Source organism: Bubalus kerabau, chromosome 1, assembly GCF_029407905.1.
Source record: "Bubalus kerabau isolate K-KA32 ecotype Philippines breed swamp buffalo chromosome 1, PCC_UOA_SB_1v2, whole genome shotgun sequence".
Lineage (NCBI taxonomy): Eukaryota > Metazoa > Chordata > Mammalia > Artiodactyla > Bovidae > Bubalus > Bubalus kerabau.
Genome location: NC_073624.1, coordinates 154,201 through 179,027, shown reverse-complemented (window position 1 = coordinate 179,027; position 24,827 = coordinate 154,201). Strand labels below are relative to the sequence as shown.

Sequence of the window (24,827 nt, the reverse complement as noted above, 5' to 3'; positions counted from 1 at the left end):
ACCCTGGCCCTTGATAGTAAGAGCATGGAGCCCTACCCCTGGACTGCCAGGGAATTCCCTGGAGTAAGTTTTTATGGGGTCAAAGAATTGTGTCATGGTAATACCATAAGAAAGAGAGAAAAATAGGCAATGGTCAGAGAATTAGGGGCTTAAAATCAAGATTCAAGAGGTGAAATGACTGGTTATGAGAGTATTCCCAACAAGGCACAGCTCTTAAGCTTTTCATTTTTCAGTTTTACTACTGGTGTTTTTATTTTGTGTTTGTGATACCTATGCTATGTGAATAGAGCAAAAGGCAGAAGGTTTGACTTTATTTATTTTCTAATCTATTCTCATGAGAAAATTGTCAGAAAGTATCCTCTGACTTTTTAGGATTCATCTGTGATCAGGATTGCTGAGACTGTGTTGCTATTCCAGTTTTCCCATATAAGTCCAGTCAATTTTGTGTTTTGTGCTAGGTTTACCATTAGTAGATCATACACCATTAGACTTGATCAGAAGCCAAGGGTGTTAGATGGGTCATTTATGTGGATGTCCAAGTTCGTCAGTTCGATGACAAGACTCAAGATCAAAAGGGAATCTGGGAACTTTAGGCCAAAGTTCTTTGAGAATTCTGAGACGAGATCTGGAGTTTCCTGGGGAAAGCAGAGTAGTTAATGCATCCAGAGTCCTTGAACTTCAGAAATGGGGAATGTTCTTAGTGCTCCTAAAGTCGAAAAGACAGCGTGATGACAAGGATTTAGTGCCCCAGATGTGGTAGCGTCCACGAGCCCCATTCCTTCATTCACGTATTTGCTGAGCACTTACTGTGTGCCAGGCACTGTGCTTGAAGCTGCGATGTTCAGAGAGAGAGAAAATAGTGTCTCTGCTCTCCTGTGGCTCTCAGCCACTGGGGAGGGAAAAACGAATTGAGATAAAATATAAATTGGGGTTGGGCCACAAATGAGGGCACCATCTGCCTCTTCTCTCTGGGCTGGAATGATTGCCATCCAAAGGACAGTGCCACCTTTCCCACCTTGCATGAGCTCCTTTGCCCTGTGGTTTGCGGGCATCAGTCACTCAAGTGGCTAGTCCTTTCCTCAGAAATAATTTTCCACAGAAAAAATTTAGACAAAGAATGTCAGGACACATAATTTCCATCAAGGAAAAAAAGAGAACGATTTCATTGCAACCTTGTTGAAACTCCAGCCTCTTTCTATAGCCAAATCTTCTCCATAAAGTCTCCCTAACCTGGTCCTCCAACCTGTCTTTGATAACCATTCTCACAACTCTGACCTGTCCTTCCCCCATTGCAACACCGGCTGATCCTTACCTTTTGAGCTGAGTGTCAACCATTTCTCTCCACACACAGCTCCACAAAAGTCAGAACATGCTGGCACCCTAAAGAGTGCTGGTTACCTAGTTGGTGCTCAAGAAAGTTTTCCTAATTGAATGAAGAGAGCCTCAGCGTTATAACTTCACCTGATGCCCATCAATCCAGCCTGCGCAATCTGTACTGTGTACTGAAATTCCGTGTGGGCCCCAGTCAACATCCTGTGTGGTAAACTCTGTCCAGACGGGATCAGCGCCCCTTGGGCAGGTGCCTCTGTCCAGCACTGCTCAGCACCCTCTGGGGGAACAGCTCCTCCAGCTCTGATCAGCACTCGGCGGGGAAACAGCTCTTGCAGCCCCAGCCCGCACGTTTTAGGGAGACATCTCCGTGGGCCAATCAGCACCCCTCGTGGGACAGCTCCGACCAGCCCTGGTCAGCACTCAGACGTGGACAGCTCCTCCAGCCCCGTTCGCGCACAGCCCACACTCTGAACCACTCGGATCCCGGCTTGGGAACCCCAGGCTTCTGCTCTGATTCCCTGGAAGTCGGCGCAGCTCCCGGGGCCGCACCCACCCCTCCATGAGGCCCCGTCCCCCCCGCCCCCACACCAGCTAACCAGGGGTCTGCAAATCGACTTTCCCATCGCCAGTTCCTCGCTGAAGCTCTCACCACGCGAACTGATGCCCCATCCCCACCAATCTGCTTCCCACCTGCCCCCACCCCAAAGAACCAAGCCACACACGCGCCTCTCCAACCCGAGCCTCAGTCAAACCATCTCGCCTCCTCCAACCAGCTTCCCCGCCGTCCCCTCCGCCCTCCCCCGGCCCGCCCTCCTCCCCTCCCCCGGCCCGCCCTGCTGCCGGTCCCCCCGCCCCCGGCTCGCGCTGCCGCGGTGTCCTGGCGTCGAGGTGTGCTGGTGGCGGGGTGTCGCAGGGCGTGTCACGAGGTGACCGGGGGCGGGCTGAGGACGGGCGGGCGGGAGCGACGGAGGGCGCGCGGGGCTGGCGCTCCGGGCACCCCTCCCCCGCCGCGGTCGGCAGGCCTTTCCCCGGAGAAGATGGCGGATCGGGCGGAGATGTTTTCTCTTTCCACCTTTCACTCGCTGTCGCCGCCAGGCTGCAGGTACGCACTCGGGCGCCCGGGCCCTTCCCTGCCCACCGCTCCCCCTCTGACCCCGTCCCCAGACTCCGCCGGCCCGACCCTGCCACCCCACCCCCAACGCCTTTGGGGGCCCGAGCCCCAGACCCTCTCTGGTCCCGAGGCCCACTTGCTCCCCATCCCCCACCCCTGGTTCCAGGCCTCTCCACTTTGTCTTCCTCTTACGACCCTCCTCCAGCCCCAGTGACCGTTCCCCACCCCCACCCCAGATTCCTGCCGGGACCCGATGCTGCACCCAACCTGAGCGCCTCCTCCGAAGGCGGAGGTCGTGGGCCGAGCCTGAGGGGCGGCCTGCCTGCGGGGTGCTGAGCACACACTCTGTGCCTGGCACTGTCCTTTTGGCCTTGCTGGGCCTCTGTGGTGGAGGCCTGGCCTGGTCTGCAGGGCTCAGGGAAGAGAGTTACAATCAAGCCTGGAGCCTGGGGGAAGGGACTAGGGTGGGGAGAGGGCTGGACCTCGGGATGTAGGCCGGTCTTGGGCAGGAATAGCCGACCGAGGGGCTTAATTCCGCTCCGGAGCAGGCTCGACCCCTCCCCCTCCTCTGGCTGCTGCAGCTTCAGCCCCCCTCCCCCTTCGCAGCTCAGCCTGACTCCCCCGAGGCTGAGGCTGTGACCCAGAGGGGCCTGGAGCTGAGCGCAGTGGGAGGAGAGGCTGCTGGCTCTGAAGAGAGGACTGGGAGGAGGGCTGCGGGCAAGTGCTTCCTCTGGGCAGCTGGTGGCTCTGATGGTGGGGGAGATACCCTGGAGAGCAGGGCTTAAGCTTCAGGATAATGGCAGGATGTGGGTGTGGGAGTTGGGGGCTCTGGAGATCGTGGGGCCGAGGAGCTGGGGTGGGGGTCTCCCTTGGCCCCTCCTTAGGACCAGCTCTCAGGCAGGGAGTCCAGGACTGACGGCTCTCTCAGGAGCCCTGTCCTTGCTCTTCTCTCCAGGCCTCCACAGGACATAAGCCTGGAGGAATTTGACGATGAAGATCTGTCTGAGATCACTGATGACTGCGGTCTGGGCCTCAGCTATGACTCGGACCACTGCGAGAAGGTGGGGAGAGGGCTGGGGCAGAGAACTCTCTCATAGGAGAGCCTCGCTTAGCTTCTGCTCAGCAGTCTCTGGGGGCAGGTCTAAGCTCAGCCTTGAGACAGGAACCTCTCGGTGCCCCATCTCCCTTGGCCTCTTGACTTGTGGGCCCCTCGATACCTGACACCTCTCTTCCTACGAGCCTTCCCCAGCAGTCCCTGCCTGGCCTCCTCCATGGGCTGGACTGGGGGAGGGAAGATGTGCCTCTGCTTTGGGGCCTCTGGCCTCGAATCTACCCCCTTCCAGCTGCCATCTCATCTCCTTCTCAGCCCTGTCCCCACCTCTCTAGCCTCTCTTAGCCTCCTGTCTCCTCCCCTGAAGTTCCCCTCCCCCCATCTCCTCCTCCTCCCTGTCTCTTCACATTTTTGTTTTCATTCAAGAACATTTCTGAACAACTCCCGTGTGGCAAGTGCTAGAGGCTTCCAGGTGCCTGGGAAGACAGCAGGACAGGTGTGGCTCTTGCCCTTGGGAGCTTATAACCTAGTAGGGGAGGAAGACAGGTGAGGGACAATGGCTGCCTGAGTCTCAGCATCTGGGTCCCAGTGAGGGGACACACGGTGCGATGAGGGGAGCCCACCCGAGACTGAGGCCATTAGGGAGATTTTCTAGTGGAAACGCACGGCCATGCCCTTAGGAAAGAGAGCAGGAGCTGGCAGATGAGGGCGGCATACGGAGGGGATGGAGCAGAGGAATTGCTGGCAAGGGATTAGTGGACTGGAGGCCCTGAGGTCGGTGCAGGTTTGGTGAGACCTGGTGCTGGGCCTCTTTGCTTCACGCATTCATTTGATCTTTGCTGAGCTTTTCTGTGGGCCAGGGCCCGTTCTCGGTGGGGGTCGGGTGCCCAGTGTACAGTATGCACATGGCCCTGAACTGGTGGGGCTTGCAGCTTGCTGCGGAGACAGATGCAAACTCTACTGTAGTTATGAGTTGTGTTAAAATGCTTTGAAAGAAAAAGTACTGGTGTTAAATGTGATGGGGTTTGAGGGTGGGATGAGGCTGGCAGGTGGGTTGGGGCCACTTTGAGAATCTGTCACTGAGACTTAGGAGTTTGGGCTCTTATTCACCAAGGTCCTTATGTATCTTAAGCTGATTTAAAAAAAAGCAAAAAACAAAAACTGCTCTGTTGGTGGAGAGCAGAGTGGTCTGGAGGGAGGTTTCCTCCCTTGACTTGTGACTTCCTGCTTTCACCTTTCCTGGCGCCTGGGACCCCAGGTCGCTGTTCTGCTGCGGCCCAGCTCTGCCCTGTCCTTCTTCCTGCAGGACAGCCTTGCCCTGGGGCGTTCGGAGCAGCCGCACCCCATCTGCTCCTTCCAGGATGACTTCCAGGAGTTCGAGATGATTGACGACAATGAAGAGGAGGAGGAAGAAGAGGAGGAGGAGGACGAGGAGGAGGAGGACGAGGAGGAAGGAGAGGGGGAGGGCAAGGAGGGAGGCGGCCCTGGCTCAGAGACCCCTGCCCCGGAGCCCCTGATCCCCTCCCCTTCCCTAGAGGAGCCTCACAAGCATCGACCTACCACCCTCCACCTGACAACACTGGGAGCCCAGGTGAGCTCCCAGGCCCAGAGCTCCCCCTGGTTCCCTGCGTAGGGGGCTCTGGTGCCCATGGCCACCTGCCCCCTCCTGCCCGCGAGGACCGGACGCTCAGTGCCGCTCTCCCCCCGCCCCTCCCCCACCGCAGGACTCGCTGAACAACAATGGAGGGTTTGCTCCAGGGCCTCCGGCCTCCAGGCAGGAAACAGCGAGGCAGGAAACAGCGCTGTGCCCAGCGGTGCAGGAGCCTGTCCGAGGTGAGCAGGGCAGCAGGGCAGCGGTGAGTGTGGGGGAGTGGCACAGGAGGCGGGGGAGGCCGGGGTGGGGGGGGGTGCTGACCTGAGCCTCTGTCCCGCAGAGCCGCCCGCCCCTCTCCCGCCCACCGACACGGGCCCCTGTGGGGCACCGCCACCTGTGCGCCCAGGCTGCGACTCGGAAGGAAACCAACCCGCAGGGCCCCTGGCGCCCGGTGGGGCCTCCCCGTCCTCAGATCCGGGTATCGAGGCCGACCTGGGCAGCGGCTCCAGCGGAGGCCGCGGGGGCCGGCGCAGCAGCCAGGACCTGTCGTCCCCGGGCTCCGACTACGAGGACGTCGGGGGCGCGCGCCTGGGGCGCATGATCTCGTCTATCTCGGAGACTGAGCTGGAGCGGAGCAGTGACGACGGCAGCAGCAGCAGCGGCCGCTCCTCGCACCTCACCAACTCCATCGAGGAGGCCTCGTCGCCGGCCTCGGAGCCCGAGCCGGAGCCCGAGCCGCCCCGCGAGCCCCCGCGCCGCCCCGCCTTCCTGCCCGTGGGCCCCGAGGACACCAACAGCGAGTACGAGTCCGGGTCCGAGTCGGAGCCGGACCTCAGCGAGGACGCCGACTCGCCCTGGCTGCTCAGCAACCTCGTGAGCCGCATGATCTCCGAGGGCTCCTCGCCCATCCGCTGCCCCGGCCAGTGCCTGTCCCCCTCGCCGCGCTCTGCCGGGGAGCCTGCCTCGCCCGCTGGCGAGGCCCTGGCCGCGGCGGCGGCGGCGCCAGGCGGCGTGGAGCTGGTGGACATGGAGACGCTGTGTGGGCCGCCGCCGCCCGCGCCCCCCGCCCCTAGGCCCGGCCCCGCGCAGCCGGGGCCCTGCCTCTTCCTCAGCAACCCCACACGCGACACCATCACCCCGCTGTGGGCCGCCCCGGGTCGCCCCGCCCGCCCGGGCAGCGCCTGCTCCGCCGCCTGCTCAGATGAGGACGACGACGAGGAGGAAGAGGAGGAAGATGAAGCTGAGGCTAAGGCGGCGCCCCCTGGGGGCCGGGGAGCGGGCCCCGCGGCGCTGGACGCCTCGCTAGTGTACGATGCGGTCAAGTACACGCTGGTGGTGGACGAGCACACGCAGCTGGAGCTGGTGAGCCTGCGGCGCTGCGCCGGCCTGGGTGAGGACAGCGAGGACAGCGGTGGCGAGGCCAGCGAGGAGGAGGCTGGAGCCGTGCTGCTGGGCGGGGATCAGGGCCCCGGGGACGCCTCCCCGGACAGCCCGGACCTCACCTTCTCCAAGAAGTTCCTCAACGTCTTTGTCAACAGCACCTCTCGATCTTCTAGTGAGTGGGAAGGGGGAAGGGGGTGGTTCCAGGGGAGCAGGCTGGCTCCTTGCCCGGGGCACGCAGATCGATCCCCAAGGGCCAGGACAGCCTCAGGGTCTGCGGGTGGTCAGCGCTGGGCACTGCCCTCTTACCCAGCGCCTGGGTGGGGGCTTTCCCAGGCTCCCCCCGCAAGGGAATGGCGAGGGGAGGCTGCTCTGTCTCCAGCTCCAGACGGGGGCCACCCACACCAGGGGGCCATGGGGAGGGGAGCCTGGCCGGGCCTTCTAGCGCGTCCCTGAGTCTTCCTCTCTGTCTCTCTTTCTCAGGCACTGAGTCTTTCGGCCTTTTCTCATGCCTGGTCAACGGGGAGGAGAGAGAGCAGACGCATAGGGCTGTCTTCAGGTACGGCCATCCCCCTTGCTGGCCTTGACCCTCTCCCTGAGTCTCAGACCCTCCGCGACCCTGATAGGCACAGCGCAGCCCTCCTGCCCCTGCCCTAGTGGCCTCCCCTCTCTGACCGTCCCCCAGGTTCATTCCCCGCCATCCCGATGAGCTGGAGCTGGACGTGGACGACCCGGTGCTGGTGGAGGCTGAGGAGGACGACTTTTGGTTCCGTGGCTTCAACATGCGTACGGGCGAGCGCGGGGTCTTTCCTGCCTTCTATGCCCACGCGGTGCCCGGGCCTGCCAAGGACCTGCTGGGTGAGGCCCCTTCCCTAAGGGTCATTTTGTCACCCAGACCCTCTCTTGCTCGCCTAACCTAGGCCCCTTGTGACCCCATAGGGAGCAAGCGGGGTCCCTGCTGGGTGGAGCGCTTTGACGTCCAGTTCCTGGGCTCCGTGGAGGTGCCTTGTCACCAGGGCAATGGCATCCTGTGTGCAGCCATGCAGAAGGTCAGTCTGGGGTTGGGGGTGGGGTGAGCCCTGCAGGCTGGCTCAGCCCTTGGAGGCTCAAGCCCGGGACCCCCGGCGCTGATGGAGGGGCCTGGCAGACAGGCCGAGGGCAGCGCCGTGGCTGTTCCCTGGCCCCATCCCGCTGGTATCCCCCCACAGCCCGTCCTGTTTGTGTCTGGAAATCAAGACCAGCTCTCTCAGACCCTTCTCTGGGGTCTCATGTGATAGTCCCTCAGTTGTGTCCGACTCTTTGTGACCCCATGGACTCTAGCCCGTCTGATTCCTCTGGCCATGGAATTCTCCAGGCAAGAACACTGGAGTGGGTTGCCATTTCCTTCTCCAGGGGATCTACCTGATCCAGGGATCGAACCCAGGTCTTCTGCATCGCAGGTGGATTCTTTACCATCTGAGCCACCGAGAATGCAATTTGCTCGCTCATTATTCACTCAGTGGACGCTCAGGAGGGCCTGCCTGTCTGCCGGTCCCGAGACTGAGCTGGAGAGGAGCAGGGGAGCAGGGCAGCCCTGCCCCTATCCTTTCACTGGACGGGCGCTGAGGAGCCCGGGGCTGCCATCCTGCAAAGGGCTGGGGAGAAGACGGGGCAGGCCATCCTGAGACCGCGGAGCAGCCAAGACCACTCTCACATCTTCCCGAATCAGGGCCAGGGCTCTTCAGACCTAATCGAGAATGTTCCCCCAGGGGGGAAGTTGATGCTTGTAGGCCCTTGAGACCTTCTTCTCCTTGACTCTGCAGATCGCCACGGCCCGAAAACTGACTGTCCACTTGCGTCCTCCTGCCTCTTGTGATCTTGAGATCTCTCTCCGGGGTGTCAAGCTGAGTCTCAGCGGAGGCCCTGAGGTGGGGTGTGGGCCCTGAACCACCAAGGCGTCTGGGAAGGGCGGAGCAGGCGGATCAGATGAGGCGTGTCTGGCAGGCTGGGCCACCTGTTAACTTGGCACTCTTCTGCTGCCTCTCTTCTAGTTCCAACGCTGCAGCCACTTCTTCCAGATGAAGAACATCTCGTTCTGCGGCTGCCACCCCCGCAACAGCTGGTAAGAGACTTCCCCTTCCCTTAGTCCCCTCCAACCCCAAGGGCCGCCCACATGTAGTCCCGCTGTCCAGCAGCCCCGCCCACTTGGCTCCATGAGGTGAGCCCCCACATGGCACCCGCTCTGTTCTGGGCCCGGGAGACAAGGATCGGACAGGCTCCCATCTGGTCTGGGTGGGAAGACAGACACACAGACAAGTAAGTGCTTGAAGCATCTCTGGGGATCTGGTGGACATCTCTCTGGGGCTCCAGTGAGCAGAGAGGTGGCTGGGACTTGGGGGCAATCGGAGACCACTCTGTAAACCTTGAAAGACAAGTGGGTGACAGGGTGGGCCTTCTTGGCACGGAGCCAGCTGAGCCAGGGCCAGGGGTGAGAGGCACTGGGGGTCTCTAGGGGGCCAGATGAGGCAGGAGGGACACAGAGTGCCTGTGCCCTGCGACCCTGCCAAGGAGCTGGTAGTCAATCCCATTGGCAGTGAGGTGGTGGGTGACGCCGTCAGGCTGACCAGCTGGCTCTGCCTGTTGTGCCAGTGGAAGGACCCAAGTGCCACTGGCCAGAGCCAGGAGGTGCAGGGCCCTCCAGCTGCCGTGTCCGGGCGGGCTTCGGGAGGTGGGGCAGGCAGGACTGAGCTGACTGGATGTGGAGGCCAATCTGGAGGGAGAATTGGGTGACCTGGGCGTTGAGCAGTTGGTGACCCACACACCAGGAGAAGGGGCGTGGTGCGAACGGGCCTGACAGGCTGGCCGTGCAGTCTTCAGTTGCAGATGTGGTGAGCTTGCGGTGTCCATTGTTACTGGGGTCTGGAGCGTGGAAGAGACCTCGGGGCAGGTATGTTTTGGAGCAGGCGGATAACTTCGGCCCTGAGGCAGACAAGATGGCCAGGCGGAGAGAGGAGGTGGGAATGAGCAGCAGCGTACCCGGCAGGTGGAGGCAGCCGTCCTGCCCAGCTGGACACTGCGCAGTGCCAGTGAGGCGTTCCGCGTGGCACAGTGCTGTGCGCCCCAGAGGAGGCGATGGGGGCTGAGCCTCGAGGCACACGAAGCCCTGCAGGGGCCCGGAGGTGCCACAGGTCCTCAAGGGAGGCAGAGTGTGAGAAGCACACTCTGTTCCCAGGGCTGAGGGCAGGTGTGTGCCATTTGCACGCTTGTGGTGAGACTGGGGGCACTCTGCCTGCTGGCTGGGCAACAGTTTCCACTCTTACCAGGGCAGAGCCCCGTTTGGCCGCTTCTCCATTGAGAGGGAGCTAGTTTGACGGGCAGGAGATTTGGGTAGGGGGCCGGGGCTCAGACCAGGCCGTGGGGTGGACTGTGCCATGAGGACTGGCATGCACGGCAGCCACGTGGATGGTGGCCTTGAGAGAAAAGGACAGCAGAGGGAGATGGGGCGCCACAGGCTCGGGCCCCCAGGCCACACTCTGACCATGTGCAGCTCTGAGGTTCAGCGGCCGGGAGGGGACCGAGGAGCTGCTGTCCCAGCCCAGAGCTTCCTGATATTCGCTGTTCCAGAACCCAGCCCAGGCCCCTCAGGGAGGAGGCACAGGGAGACAGTGCCAGGCGGCTCAGGTGAAGCAGGGGCGGGGTCGGCCTCTGCTGGGTGCCCGGGGTCTGGACAAGGTAGGAGCGAGTGGTGATTGAGATCGCAGGCGGCAGAGAGCGTGCTCAGGGTGCCGCAGGCTTGCTGTCTGTGTGCAGCGTGTATCTGACCCTTTCTGGGCCTTGGTGCCATCATCTTGAGGCTGGCCTCACTGCGCTGGTGTGAGGTTTGTGCCGGTTATTAATAAAAAGAGCTTGCTTAGGAGGGTGCCTGGCGCTTGCTCTGAACGCAGTCATCTGAACGTGATGCTCGAGACCAGGTGGTGACGTGTTTGTGGTCAACGCACGCATGCTGTGCTGGTGCCCATGCTGTCCTGTGGATTCCCATCTGGTGGAACCACAAAGCCCTGACCCCCCGGCGTGGACTGGATAGGCCACAGCTGGGTGAGGGTCCCGAGCCTCCTGCTGCGGGATGCTGACAGGCCCACCCTCTGGACAGTAATTTTTGTTAATGTCTTGCTGAGAAGGGCAGGTTCAGGAAAGCCGCACAGGGAACGGAGCTGGGGCCACGGAGCTGGGGTACAAGCTTCTCCAGGAAGACGCTTTTGCACATCAGGGCCCATGTCAAGCCCACAGCAGAGCCTGAAAATACTGTGGGTGTGCAGGACCAGAGGTGGAGCTGGGCAGGCTCCAGGCGTCAGGGGAAGGATGGGGAGGGGTCACCCGGGACGACCAGCAGACCAGGGAGAGACCGCGTCACCCGTGGCCTGGGTGCAGGCTCCAGGCGCTGGCTCAGGAGGAGGAAGATGCAGCTGGATACCCTTGTGGACAGATTAACAAAGATCACCAACTCCTCATGGTGCCCAGCACTGTGGTCCTGGACAGAAATCACGTGACCCGCACAGCCCCCAGCCCTGCCCGCCCTGCACCCCTGCTCTGACCCCTGGGGCCGGTGCTCCATGCCCTGACATCCCTGTGCGCTCGCTGCCCCACCCCCCACAGCTATTTTGGCTTCATCACCAAACACCCGCTGCTGAGCCGCTTTGCCTGCCACGTCTTTGTCTCCCAGGAGTCGATGAGGCCCGTGGCCCAGAGTGTGGGGTGAGTGAGTCTGGAGGGTGGGCCAGTGCACACGATGGCTGGGACCGGGGCAGGGTGCTGACCTGGTGCCCCTGGGGCGCGCAGCTGGGGGGAGGGTGGGGATGAGGTTTGGGGGGCGTGGGGGAGGGTCACATGGCAGTGGAGGGTGTCGAGGGGTGTGGGGGGGCACGGGGGGGGTCAGATGACAGTGGAGGGTGTCGAGGGGCATGGGGGGTGGTCCTCAGTGTGGGAGCGGCATCCCGTGGGGTGGGGAGGGTGGGGGTAGGGAAGGCCACACTGGACCCGGACAGTAAGGAGGCAGGTCCGGGCCAGGAGGCTGAGTGGTGAAGCTGGGGTGGTGTGGCGGGGCCCGGTGGGGCCGTGGGGCCCCGGGCCTGAGGACGCTCTCCCCCTGAAGCCGCGCCTTCCTGGAGTACTACCAGCAGCATCTGGAGTACGCCTGCCCCACAGAGGACATCTACCTGGAGTAGCCGCCCTGCTCTCCTGCTCCGGGAGCAGCCAGGGCTGGGGCCGCCTCGGGAGGCCACCTCAGCTTCGGCAAGGACTGGACTGGGGGCCCGTGTGGCCTGACGCCTGGGCGGCTGCAGGCTGTGCGGGATCACGTGTCCTCGCCCGGGGGAGCCCTGCGCCTCTGCCCCCCACACGTCTCCCTGCCGCCCAGGGCTGCCCACGGCCCCCCCACCCTGTCTGTCTCTGCTCCTCTGTGCTGCGAACTCTCACCCTCTGCTCTTCACTGTGGGGTCGGAACTGGGAGGGGCGTGGGGAGGAAGCTCCCAGGTGACCCCTCTTGCTCGTCCCCCGTGATTTATAAAGGAGTTTTAATTTTTATAGTGAATATCAAGGGATCGTCCCGTCCTCATCATGGGGACAAAGAGAGGGCCCCCCATACTGCCCCACTTGGCGCTCGGGGGATGCAGGGAGGGTTCCCCAGGAGGGCCTTGGTGGGGACTAGGAGTCGTCCCTGATGCTCACCCCGAGTCCCAGACGCTGCTAGGAGGAGGGGGCCCTGGCCTGGGCCCCAGCCACACCAGCATCTGCTTTTGCCGCTGCAAATACTCCCCGCAGTCCAGCACCTCAATAAACTTTCTGCTTGGTGTGACCCTGGCTATTTCTGGGGTGAGGGAAGCAGATATGGGGCTGGGGACCAGGTGCTGCCCACAGCGGCGGGGGCCGAGGTGCCAGGGTGCCGGAACTGCTGTCTGAAGCCCCGCTGGGCTCCCGGTGCAGCACATGGCGGCTGCCTCCACCGTCACTCGCTGGGTCATTGAGGAAGCTGAGGCCCAAGAGAAGGTCACGAGATGCATGTGCTGTCCACCTGCACTGGAGCGCCAGGCTGGGAGTGTGTGCAGGCTCGTGAGTGTGCCCGCATGCTTGTGAATGCGTGTGTGAGACACAGCAGGCGTCACTCTGCTTATATCCAAAGACTGGTGTTTTAAAAATTCTCCACAGAGAGCCAGAAGGCAAGAGGTGACTCTTTGTCACATGCCCTGCCTGCTGGGGAAAGGGCTTCCGTTGCTTCTGGCTCCGCGAGCACCCGCTGTCAGGCGCTGAGGTCAGCGTGGCAGTCAGTGCTTTCCCAAGGGTGGGCCTGCCCCACCCGCCGCGCAAACCCAGGACAAGAGCAGCCCGAGGAAGACCACGGGTGCAGGGGATGGAAGGAGGAGGGCCAGGGAGACAGTCACACGTGAAGGTCAGAGACGCCTGTCTGTAAAACCATGCGCCTCTGCTCACCCACCTACAGAGGACACAGTCACACACCAGGCGTCATCGGTGACCCCTCAGCATCTGGGCAACCGCTGCGCAGGCCAGGGCCCCGACCCTGCAGACAGGGAGACCCAGCGGAGCACCTGTGAGCAAACTTCTTACCAGTTGCTGCTGAAAGAGGCGGAGCCCTGAGCCGCCGCCTGCCCTTGAGCCGCCGCCCACACCCGGGAGGCTCCATTTGCCCAGCACCCCTCGCCCCGCCACTGGGCTCAGTCCCCTCCTCCAGCTCACCTCCCCACCTCTCTGTGTCTGAGGCTCTGTCTACCTGCCGGCCTTTGGTCAGCGGCCAGACATGCTTGGGTGGCCGTCACGGGCGCAGCTTCCTGTGGGGGCCCTTCCCACGCCTGCCCGGCTCTCCGCCCCGGCCTCCTCTCCTGAGCTCTCAGGCACCTTCCTTCACGCCCCCAGCTTCTGGGGGCTTCTCAGCCCGTGTTCCCTCCCCGGGCTCGCAGTCTCCAGCTCCGCCGCGCTCCCTCGCACCGGCGCCCTCCGCGAGCTGGGCGGCGCCCGTGCTGCCAGTGAGGCACAGGCCCAGCTGTCCTCCAGGAGCGCCCTCTGCCGGCCCCTGGGCAGCGGCCTCGAGGGATTCTGTCAACGGGACCCTGAGCAGGGCACGGAGGTGCACAGGAGCACACGCCCGGTGGCTGCCGCAGACACTTGGAACTCAAGCACTTCCCCCCACGTGCCCGCGTCCTCTTGGGTTGCCCGAAAAGTTCGTTCAGGTGTTTCATAAGCTGGTTTGGAGAACAACTTTTCAGCCGCCTCAACAGAGTCTGTGTTTTATCGTTTTTCCAGTTTCCTGAGCTGGAGCCAGCCTAGACTCCCCTGCTGTCAGCTTCGCCCCCACCCCTCACCCCTAACTCTGCCCCCTCACCTCCCACCTCTGCCTGGATCAAACCACCTGGATCTTTGGGCATCTGGCAGCTCCCGAAAGCTGAGCAAGCTGCTCGCCCTCCTAATTCTGTGGCCGTAATTCTGGTGGCTCCCAGCTGAACCTCCACCTGCCCTGTTGCTGCCCTCCAGCCCGTCTTCCCTCCACCCCACTTCCGCCCTTGGAAACAGCTTCCTGTGGGCATCTGCTGTCCTCTGCGTGTGGCTGGGTGGTCTCCTACCCTCCCGGATGCGGGAGCCCTGGGCTCTGGGCCCTGTCCCTCCCCTGGCAGAGCATGCCAACTGTGAGTCTAAGAGCATGTGTGTGTGCCAAGTCGCTTCAGCTGTGTCCAACTCTTTGCGACCCCATGGACTGTGTGCATGGGATTCTCCAGGCAAGAATACTGGAGTGGGTTGCCCTGCCTTCCTCCAGGGGACTTTCCCGACCCAGGGATCAAACCCATGTCTCTTATGTCTCCTGCATTGGCAGGCAGGTTCCTTACCACTAGCGTCACCTGGGAAGCCAGAGAGCAGGATGTGGCTAATGCTCCCTGTCCTCCCAGAGCCTGGTGCAGGGCCTGGCACACATGCTGGGGGACCTTCGGAGCCCGGAGTGGGGAGTGAGTAAGCCTCCCCTGCCAGGACTCTGCCTTCTGGAAATCCAGCCAAGGGCAACATCCTACATGAAAAGCTTTATACACGTTCCTGTTTAAAATGTTGAAAGCAGGGACTTCCCTGGTGGTCCAGTGGTTAAGAATCCACCTGCCGATGCAGGGGACACAGGTTTGATTTTTGGTCCAGGAAGATCCCACGTGCCATGGAGCAATTAAGCCCGTGCGCCACAGCTCCTGAGGCCACAGGCTGTAGGGTCCGTGCTCGCAACAGGAGAGGCCAGCGTGAGATGGCCGTGCACCCTGGGGGGAGCCCTGCTCCCCACACCTAAGAAAGCCTGCAGCAGCAACCAAGACCTAGTGCGGCCAGAAATATGTGCATTTAAAAAAAGTTGAAAGCATAAAAATCATCTAAATATTGACCAATAGGGTTAACTGATTTAGGCTATAAATAAATAATTGGAATAGTGGGCTGCTTTGAAAAAAAGTGTGCTTACAAATAATAATACAGAAAATGTTATGTTGTTAAGGAAAAATAAATATGCAGAGTCTATGCTAGAAACTACACTGAAAAAGACTGAAAGGAGACACGAAGATCGAAGTCGCCACCGGAGGTGAGGCGGACGGCTTCTCCTCCCTTTTTTCCCTGTCCTAATTGTTTATTAGGGACCCCCAAAGGCAAATAGAAACACTCACAGAAAAACTAAAAATAAAAAAGCTAACATAAAAAGCTATTTTGGCCACAATGAAAGTACCCATCTCAGAGGATTCGGTGAGCTCGGCCAAGAGGCTGAGCGCAGCACTCGAGCAAGTCAGGGCCAGTCCCGTTTATCAACACTGCACGAAGCAGAATGTTTCTATTTTATTTTTTAAGCAGTATTTTTCCATTATAAAGAGTAGTACATGATTATTATAGAAAATGTGGATACTGTAGAAAATAAAAGGAATATTAAAAAATCCTTATATCTTTCCAACTTAAAAACGATTGCTAAAATTTTGGTGTTTCCCCCCCGCCCCAGTTTCATTCCTGTATGTGAGTTTTATTTGAGGCTAGAAGGCGATTGAGAGAATCGAGGTATAATTTAAGGCAAAAAAATTAAAGCAGAGTAGGCAAGATCATTATAAAGTGAAGAATGGTGGTCTCGGCTCAGAGTCTAGTTATGAAATATTGACTGAGAAGTTCATGATTCAAAATGTTAAGAAAAGGAAAAAAACATAATCAGATCTAAAAATACAATCTATAAGGTAAAGAAAAAAATACACGTACAACTGGGACTTTATATTCTTCATGTCACTAGCAACATTCTTTTTGGATGTTAACGGGAATATTTCAACAGGGGGTTAGGTGTGATGCAAAGTATTGAGCTCTAACAGAAAACCCCAGAAAGACAGTTTAATAAGTCAGGGCATTTCTTGTGCCACATGAAGTCTGGAGGCTGATGTGGAGGGCATCAGGCTCCTCTTGGTCCTGGGTCCCTAGTGTGTGGTCTCTGTCCTCATGGCTCCCCAAGGCTGCTGTATCTCTGCACACTGTGCTTGGTTCCAGGCAGGAGGACATGAAAGGGCAGAGGGGCAGGCAGCTGGTTTGGTAAAGGCCCCACTGTGTGCTGTAGTGAGGAGTGGGCAAGAGCGAGGCAGAGAGGGAGCAAAAGCAGCATAAGGCCCATTCTTAAGGCTGGGTGCCCTTCCCTGATGCATCTCCCGAAGGTGGGCAGCCAGAACATTTACCTGCTGGCTCCGGGCCCTAGCTGGTTGAGGGCCACCCCAGGAGGGCTCACCCCTTGCCCTTCAGAGCATCTCACACTAGGGCTGAGGGCGGAGTGAAGAAGCAACTCCCCTCGGGATCACCCAGCCGGCCACAGCCAAGCTCAGGACCCCTGCCTGGGCTTCGGATCCTTCACAGCTAAGCAGCCATCCTTCTCAAAAGAAGCACAGAGAGCAAAACCCCCTGAGGGGCCTCCAAGTACCACCTTGCCCCCAGGCTGAGGGTGGCTGAGAGGCAAATGGCACCCCTAAAGACAGGCCATTAGGGGGCACAGCCTTGGTGCTGAGCGGAGCAGTGGTACCAGGACCCCGTTCCTGAGACAATGCCCTGAGCTGGCCTCACCTGGTGTGCAGGTGTGAGGTGAGTGTGAACCAGGAGTTGCTGCCCAGCATAGGTCTCTCCTCCGATGTGTCCCCACTCCGTCCTGGGTCTCGTGTTCCGGAATTAGCACAGGACCGGGCACACAGGTCCGTCTCCCGCCCTGGCTCTGCCCTGTGGCAGCATCCGGAGTCCACAGTCAGTGGCACCGAGTCCCTCGCCCTCTCCCCGAGAGTGAAGTGCAGCTTTGCAGGGAGGAGGACAGAACAATCTAGCCCTAAAAGCTGCCTCAGCCATCACTGGGGTTGATGACAAGACAACTTTGATTTTGTTTATTTCCTTTGTGCAAATTTAGAGCAGACAAGAGCAGCAGCTCCCGGCATCCGCCTGGCATGAAGGGGCCTGGCTCCCACCCTGTGTAGACTCCCACCCTGTGTAGACACCCCCCTCAGCGGAAGCAGCTCACTACACTCACACTCCACCGCCCGCAGAGAACCTGAACCCCGAGAACAGGAGCTCCTGTGCTCCCCCATTCCTGCCCCAGGCTGGCTCTGCTGGTGGTGAGCTGACCCCTTGCCTTGCTCTCTGGGCCCCAACCACCTGGAGATCCACTTCTGGGCAAGACAGGAGGCTGGATTGATGGTCCTTCCAGGCTGGAGGGGGCTGTGGCCCTCAGAGACCTGGGTGCCCTCTAGGGATGGCGGGCTCTGGACACCCAGCTGGTGATGCCGCTCACGCCACAGTGTTTTAGGGTGTGCAAGACGGGGGGAGTTTGCGCCCTTGCCGAGGACCCTGGGCCCAGCCAGAGACTGCCCCCCAGGGCCCTGTCATCTCGGACCCTCCCAGCCCCGTGTCCCTCTGCCTCTGCTCCCCTTCCCTGGGTCTGTTCCTCTGAGCAGAGGGACTCCGCTTGTCCCCCTGGCGGGGTGGGTGGGGCGGCGGCGGGGCAGGCTTGTGCCTCGGCCCCCGGGGCTGTGACCACCTGAGGGGAGGGGGTCTCCATGGAAAAGAGCCCAGGAGGCTGGGGGCACAAATGCATGCCTCCTCCCTCTGCTACCGCTGCCCCTTCGGCAGGCCAGGGGTCGGGGGGCTGGCGGGACTCTCCAGATGCCCCGGGCAGTGTGCAGGTGTGATGAAGGTCAGGGTCGGATGCAGGAGTCACGGGGAGTACAGACCCCGGCGGGGGCAGGCACACCCACCTGGTCCTCAGGTCCCTCTCAGAGTGAGCTGCAGGCCCTGCCTGGGTACCCTAAGCAGGACACATGACTTCCGGGACAACATTCAGGGAAGAGGTGGAATTCATTCTATTCCATGGAGATGCCCCCTTTTGCTTCCACTTCCGGCCACTTGGGGGACAAGCAAGCACCTGAGCCAAGAGGGACGATGGGAAGGCGAGGGGAGGGTGGTCTCCCTGCGGTCATCACGGTCAAGATCAAGGTCACAGGGTGGGGGGATGGGGGGTGGTGTCAGGACCCCTCCTTTCCTTCCCACCGCCTGAGGGGAAACCTGGCACCCACAGCCTGCTGTTCTGTTCATCCCAACAAAGTAGCTCCTGGCAGAGGGGCCTGGGCTCCCGAGGAAGCCGCTTAGGGGTGTGGATGGTCTTAGGCTCACAGGGAAAGGGCTGTTGCTTTTTTTTTTTTTTTAATTATTTTTAGTTTTTTGACCATGTCGAGGCTTCGTTGCTCTGAAGGCTTTTTCTCTAGTTGTGGCAAGTGGGGGCTCCTCTATCGCTGTGGTGCCCGGTTTCCCATTGCTGTGGCTTCTCTTGTTGCAGAGCGCAGGCAGGAGGGCGCGGGCTCAGTAGTCGTGGCTCAGATGCCCTGTGGCATGTGGGATCTTCCCGGACCAGGGATCGAACCCATGTCTCCCGCACTGCCTGGTGCATTCTTTACCACTGAGCCAGCAAGGAAGCCCAGAGCTGCTTTTCAAATCAACAGCAGCAGAGCGGGGACATTTTGGACAGCATCTGGGGCCATTAAATGCATGTATAACGTGTGAGTGTGTGTCTGTGTCGGGGGTGCATGCCTGTTTGTGGGTGCATGCCTGCATACCGGTGCCTGTATGAAGAGGGTGCCTCGCACTAACACAGCTACAATGATGAGAAACAAGCTTTTCTGCTCTCAAAGCATCATAGCAAACCCTGCGTGGGGGGGGGGCGGGGAGGGGAGAGCCTCACGCACACGTGTGAGTGCTCTGCCTCAGGGCTTGCAGACAGGGAGGTAGCCCTGACCGCTTCAGTCACTACCTCAGCCCACAGTTATGCTTCCGTGTGACCAAGGACTCTTCCTTGTGACATTTATAATGGGTAAATTTTTTAATGATATAACTGACACAGTCATGATTAAATTTTCATTTCCATTGAACTATAAAATCTTTTGTTTTGTTCAGTCGCTCAGTTATGTCTGACTCTGCAGCCCCATGGACTGCAGCACACGAGGCCTCCCTGTCCATCACCAACTCCCAGAACTTGCTCAAACTCATGTCCATTGAGTTGGTGACGCCATCCAACCATCTCGTCCTCTGTTGTCCCCTTCTCCTTCTGTCTTCAATCTTTCCCAGCATCAGGGTCTTTTCTGATGGGTCAGCTCTTTGCATCAGGTGGCCAAAGTATTGGAGCTTCAGCCTCAGCATCAGTCCTTCCAATGAATATTCAGGACTGATTTCCTTTAGGATGAACTAGTTGGATCTCCTTGCTGTCCAAGGGACTCTCAAGAATCTTCTCCAACACCACACTTCAAAAGCATCAATTCTTTGATGCTCAACCTTCTTTATGGTCCAATACTCACATCCATACATGACTACTGGAAAAACCATAGCTTTGATTATACGAACCTTTGTCAGCAAAGTAATGTCTCTGCTTTTTAATATGCTGACTAGGTTTGTCATAGCTTTTCTTCCAAGGAAAAAGTGTCTTAATTTCATGGCTGCAGTCACCATCTGAAGTAATTTTGGAGCTCCCAAAAATAAAGTCTGTCACTGTTTCCATTGTTTCCCCATCTATTTGCCATGAAGTGATAGGACCAGAGGCTATGATCTTCTTTTTTTGAACGTTGAGTCTTAGGCCAGCTTTTCACTCTCCTCTTTCACTTTCATCAAGAGGCTCTTTACTTCCTCTTTCTGACATAGGGTGGTGTCATCTGCATATCTGAGGTTACTGATATTTCTGTCTGCAGTCTTGACTCGAGCTTATGCTTCATCCAGCCCGAGATTTCACATGATGTACTCTGCATAGAAGTTAAATAAGCAGGGTGATAATATACAGCCTTGACATACTCCTTTCCCAATTTGGAACCAGTCTATTGTTCCATGTTCGGTTCTAACTGTTGCTTCTTGACCTGCATACAGGTTTCTCAGGAGGCAGGTGAGGGGGTCTGGTATCCCCAGCTCTTTAAGAATTTTACACAGTTTGTGGTGATCCACACAGTCAAAGGCTTTAGTGTACTCAATGAAACAGAAGTAGATGTGTTTCTCGAATTCTTTTGCCTTTTCTATGCTTTTTTTTATGATCCAATGGATGTTGGCAATTTAATCTCCGGTTCCTCTGCTTTTTCTAAAGCCAGCTTGAATATCTGGAAGTTCTCGGTTCAGGTACTGTTGAAGTCTAGCTTGGCAAATTTGGAGCATTACTTTGCTAGCATATGAGATGAGTGCAATTGTGCAGTAGTTTGAACATTCTTTGGCATTGCCCTTCATTGGAATTAGAATGAAAACTGATCTTTTCTAGTCCTGTGGCCACTGCTGAGTTTTCCAAATTTAATGGCATGTAGAGTGCAGCACTTTCTCAGCATCATCTTTCAGGATTTGAAATACCTCAAAGGGAACTCCATCACCTCCACTAGCTTTGTTTGCAGTGATGCTTCCTAAGGCCCACTTGACTGCGCTCCAAGTTGTCTGGCTCTAGGTGAGTGATCACACCACCATGGTTATCTGGGTCATGAAGATCTGTTTTGTACAGTTCTTCTGTGTATTCTTGCCACTTCTTAATATCTTCTGCTTCTGTTAGGTCCATACCATTTCTGTCCTTTATTGTGCCCATCTTTGCATGAAATGTTCCTTTGGTATCTCTAATTTTCTTGAAGGGGACTCTAGTCTTTTTCCCATTGTTCACTGAGGAAGGCTTTCTTATCTCTCCTTGCTGTTCTTTGGAACTCTGCATTCAGATGCTTATATCTTTCCTTTTCTCCTTTGCCTTTCACTTCTCTTCTTTTCTCAGCTATTTGTAAGGCCTCCTCAGACAACCATTTTGCCTTTTTGCATTTTTTTCCCCTAGGGGATGGTTTTGATCAACACCTCCTGTACAATATTATGAACCTCCATCCATAGTTCTTCAGGCACTGCATCAGATCTAATCCCTTGGATGTATTTGTCACTTCCACTGTATAATCATAAGGGATTTGATTTACACAACTAGTAAATCATCTGCCTGCAATGCAGGCGACCCCGGTTCAATTTCTGGGTCGGGAAGATCTGCTGGAGATGGAATAGGCCACCCACTCCAATATTCTTGGGCTTCCCTGGTGGCTCAGTTGGTAAAGAATCTGCCTGCAATGCAGGAGACCCGGGTTTGATCCCTGGGTTGGGAAGATCCCCTGGAGAAGGGAACAGTTACCCACTCCAGTAGTCTGGCCTGGAGAAGTCCATGGACTATACAGGCAATGGGGTCGCAGAGAATCAGACACGACTGAGCAATTTGCACTTTCATAACTGAATGGTCTAGTGGTTTTCCCTATTTTCTTCAAGTCTGAATTTTGCAATAAGAAGTTCATGATCTGAGCCACAGTCAGCTCCTGGTCTTGTTTTGGCTGACTGTATAGAGCTTCTCTTGGAGAAGGCAATGGCAAACTGCGGGGAGCCAGTGTGAGGACCTCCGCCCGTGGCAAAGGTCATAAGGAAGGAGGCTCGACATACGCAAAGGCGGGATCGAGCCTCAGGAGTCCCCCTGGAAATTCTCGAGCATCTACCCCCAAAACCAGAGTCTGCCTACTTTACTGTGTTGTGCTCTCACCTACACCTCTGACTTTACGGGGGGCTGTCCCCCACCACCTCTTTCGGAGAAGGAGTTAACTTAGAGCTCCAGTTAATAATAATTCCTGGGCGTGACAGGAGTGTTTTAACCTACAAACTCCTCTGAAGGTTCTCTAGCCCACCTGACAGGCTTGTCCGGCCACATGTGATTGTTCACAGCCTCCCAACCATGAGAGGCACGAGATGCTTTAAACCTTCTAAAAACAGGTTCTTTAGAGAAGTTAGAAAACTATTAGTATAGTATAGTGGGCTGATTAGAAATTGTATTGGTGAAGGGTTTTTCATTTGTTGAGCCAATGTTTATGGCTACATCTCCATATCCCTTGCCCCTTATACACATTAATGAATATAACTAACATATAAGAGAAATAAGTATTAACCTTTGATATTAATCACATTAGACCTTAGGCTAAGTAAATTCTTTTCTTAATTAAAATCCATTACACCCCCACCCTATAGGAATGTAACTTTATCTGGTACCTTCGGAAGGTGGTGTCTATTTTTAAAAATAATCACCCCTGGAGAAATAAGTGTTCTGGTGGACTGACCTCTGTCACAAGGAGAGATTCATAAATTGTCAGCAGGCCCCCTGGCCAGAAGATGATGTAACACCCCTAAGACCTCTGTATACATTTGTATGAAGCACCTGACTTTAATACAAGTCAGGACTGCTGACCCCGCGTGACTTTTGTATAATATCTCAGTGTATAAAAACAGACCCTGGAAAAATAAAAAATGGGATCACTTCCTCAAAAGACTGGTCTCCCCATGTTGTTCTTTCTCTCACCTTCTGGCTGAATCCCCATCTGGAATGTGGAGGCTCATCAAGCCTACTAATTATGCCTGGGCCTCTAAGATCTGACCGGGGAGGCCTTAGTGTCTCCTCTCCTTCTGGAGAACGGGAGGACGCCTGCGGCCTATGTAAGTGACGTAAATTCCTTGCCTTGGAATTTTACTAGCTTTCCACGTAAACCAAGTTATTGAGCCTCTTTTCTCCACTGAATTTTCCTACTGAGCTATCCTCATTCTATTACTCTTTATATCTCTAATTAATATTTAATTAAAGCTATCGTATCCTGATCACCGGAGCCGTCTCTCCTTTGAATTTCCCTGGATCCACCAGGGCTGGACACCGGCAGCAACCCACTCCAGTACTCTTGCCTGGAAAGTCCCATGGGTGGAGGAGCCTGGTGGGCTGCAGTCCATGGGGTTGCTGGGGGTCGGGCATGACTGAGCAACTTCACTTTCACTTTTCACTTTCATGCTTTGGAGAAGGAAATGACAACCCACTCCAGTGTTCTTGCCTGGAGAGTCCCAGGGACTGCGGAGCCTGGTGGGCTTCCGTCTGTGGTGTCACACAGAGTTGGACATGACTGAAGTGACTTAGCAGCAGCATAGAGCTACTCCATCTTCAGCTGCAACGTTATCAGTTCAGTTCAGCGGCTCAGTCATGTCTGACTCTTTGCAGCCCCATAGACCACAGCACGCCAGGCCTCCCTGTCCATCACCAACTCCCAGAGCTTGCTCAAACTCATGTCCATTGAGTCTGTGATGCCATCCAAGCAGCTTGTCCTCTGTCATCCCCTTCTCCTCCTGCATTCAATCTTTCCGAGCATCAGGGTCTTTTCCAATGAGTCAGTTCTTCGCATCAGGTGGATTGGAGCTTCAGCTTCACCATCAGTCCTTCCAGTGAATAGTCAGGACTGATTTCCTTTAGGATTGACTGGTTTGATCTCCTTGCAGTCCAAGGGACTCTCAAGAGTCTTCTCAAACACCACAGTTCAAAAGCATCAATTCTTTGGCACACAGCCTTCTTTATAGTCCAACTCTCACATCCATACACGACTACTGGAAAAACCATAGCTTTGACTAGATGGACCTTTGTCAGCAAAGTAATGTCTATGCTTTTTAATATGTTGTCTAGGTTGGATCATGGGATTCCCTGGTGGCTCAGACGGTAAAGCGTCTGCCTGCAGTGCGGGAGACCTGGGTTCAATCCTTGGGTTGGGAAGATCCCCTGGAGAAGGAAATGGCAACCCACTCCAGTATTCTTGCCTAGAAAATCCCATGGAGGGAGGAGCCTCATGGGCTACAGTTCATGGGCTCGCAAAGAGTCGGACACGACTTCACTTTCACTTTCTTTAGGTTGGTAATAGCTGTTCTTCCAAGGAGCAAGCGTCTTTTAATTTCATGGCTGCAGTCACCATCTGAAGTGATTTTGGAGCCCAAGAAAATAAAGTCTGTCACTGTTTCTGTCGTTTCCCCGTCTCTTTGCCATGAAGTGATGGGAGTGGATGCCATGATCTTCGTTTTTTTTTAATGTTTTTAAGCCAGCTTTTTCACCCTCCTCTTTCACTTTCATCAGGAGGCTCTTTAGTTCCTTTTCACTTTCTGCCATAAGGGTGGTGTCATAAGGACACAAATCTCCAGTGTGTAGCTTCAGTGCTTTATGCATGAGTACACACCACATTTCTAGCCCTTAGTCAAGGAGGGAACTTCAGTAGCATCTGATGGCTCCCTCCTGTTGTACCCAGTCAATTCCCACACACCAAAACCCGGGGAGTCTAGGTTTCTTTGCACTGAACTCCACTCTGTCTGGGTGCTCAGGACTGATGCTCATCTCCTTTGCTAGTCATTAAACACCACAGGAGCGGGACTTTCCCTGGTGGTCCAGTGGCTAAGCCTTCACACTCCCAGTGCAGGAGTCCTGGGTTTGATCCCTGGTGCAGGAACTAGATCTGCGTGGTACAACTAAGTTCAAATGACATAAAGATCCCACACACAATGAAAATCCTGTGTGCTGCAACTACGATCCAGTGCAACCAAATAAATACATATTTAATTAAAAACCCCACAGGAGCAGAGATGAGTCCCCTCTATTGATCCGTGCCCCAGCCCTATGCCAGCAAAGGTTTGTGGAACTAATGAGGTGATGCTCACAACCCAGCTGGGCAACCAGGTGCCTGCAGGTGGTGCCTGAGTGACGGCATTCGTTCAGTCTTGCTGGAGTTTGGATGTGATACAGAGATCGTGAACCTGCTTCCATTCCTGTCTGTCCTCATCCTGAAACCAAGGCACCCTGAGGTGCCTGCAGGCCCCCTGGAGGAGAAGGTGCAGGGGGCAGGGGGTGGGCACGTCCAGAGCACTTGTGCACGTGGGTCCTCCCTATGCCAGCCTCAGAGGGGCAGTTCCAGGATGCAGTGGGATTTGGGCATGGCTAGTGCAGCACCCAAGCCAGACAAGAACTGACAGGTCACATGGAGAACACAGAA

At 56.9% G+C, this 24,827-nt stretch overlaps 1 protein-coding gene and 1 long non-coding RNA gene across 2 annotated transcripts; one reads left to right on the top strand and one right to left on the bottom strand.

The window, feature by feature from the left end:
* Positions 1-331: 331 nt before the first annotated feature.
* On the bottom strand, positions 332-1,399 carry LOC129641266 (uncharacterized). Its single transcript, XR_008709279.1, has 3 exons — positions 1,313-1,399; positions 808-889; positions 332-706 (listed from the first exon to the last, which is right to left on the bottom strand). It is a non-coding gene; the product is annotated as an uncharacterized LOC129641266 (long non-coding RNA).
* Positions 1,400-2,335: 936 nt separating this feature from the next.
* MAPK8IP2 (mitogen-activated protein kinase 8 interacting protein 2) lies at positions 2,336-12,298 on the top strand. The gene is made up of 12 exons (XM_055565993.1): positions 2,336-2,434; positions 3,399-3,504; positions 4,801-5,085; positions 5,219-5,327; positions 5,429-6,643; positions 6,952-7,027; positions 7,154-7,326; positions 7,408-7,517; positions 8,271-8,375; positions 8,499-8,569; positions 11,101-11,199; positions 11,597-12,298. The coding sequence occupies exons 1-12, from the start codon at positions 2,370-2,372 to the stop codon at positions 11,667-11,669; spliced, it is 2,487 nt and encodes an 828-aa protein (XP_055421968.1). The 5' UTR covers positions 2,336-2,369; the 3' UTR covers positions 11,670-12,298.
* Positions 12,299-24,827: the final 12,529 nt, after the last annotated feature.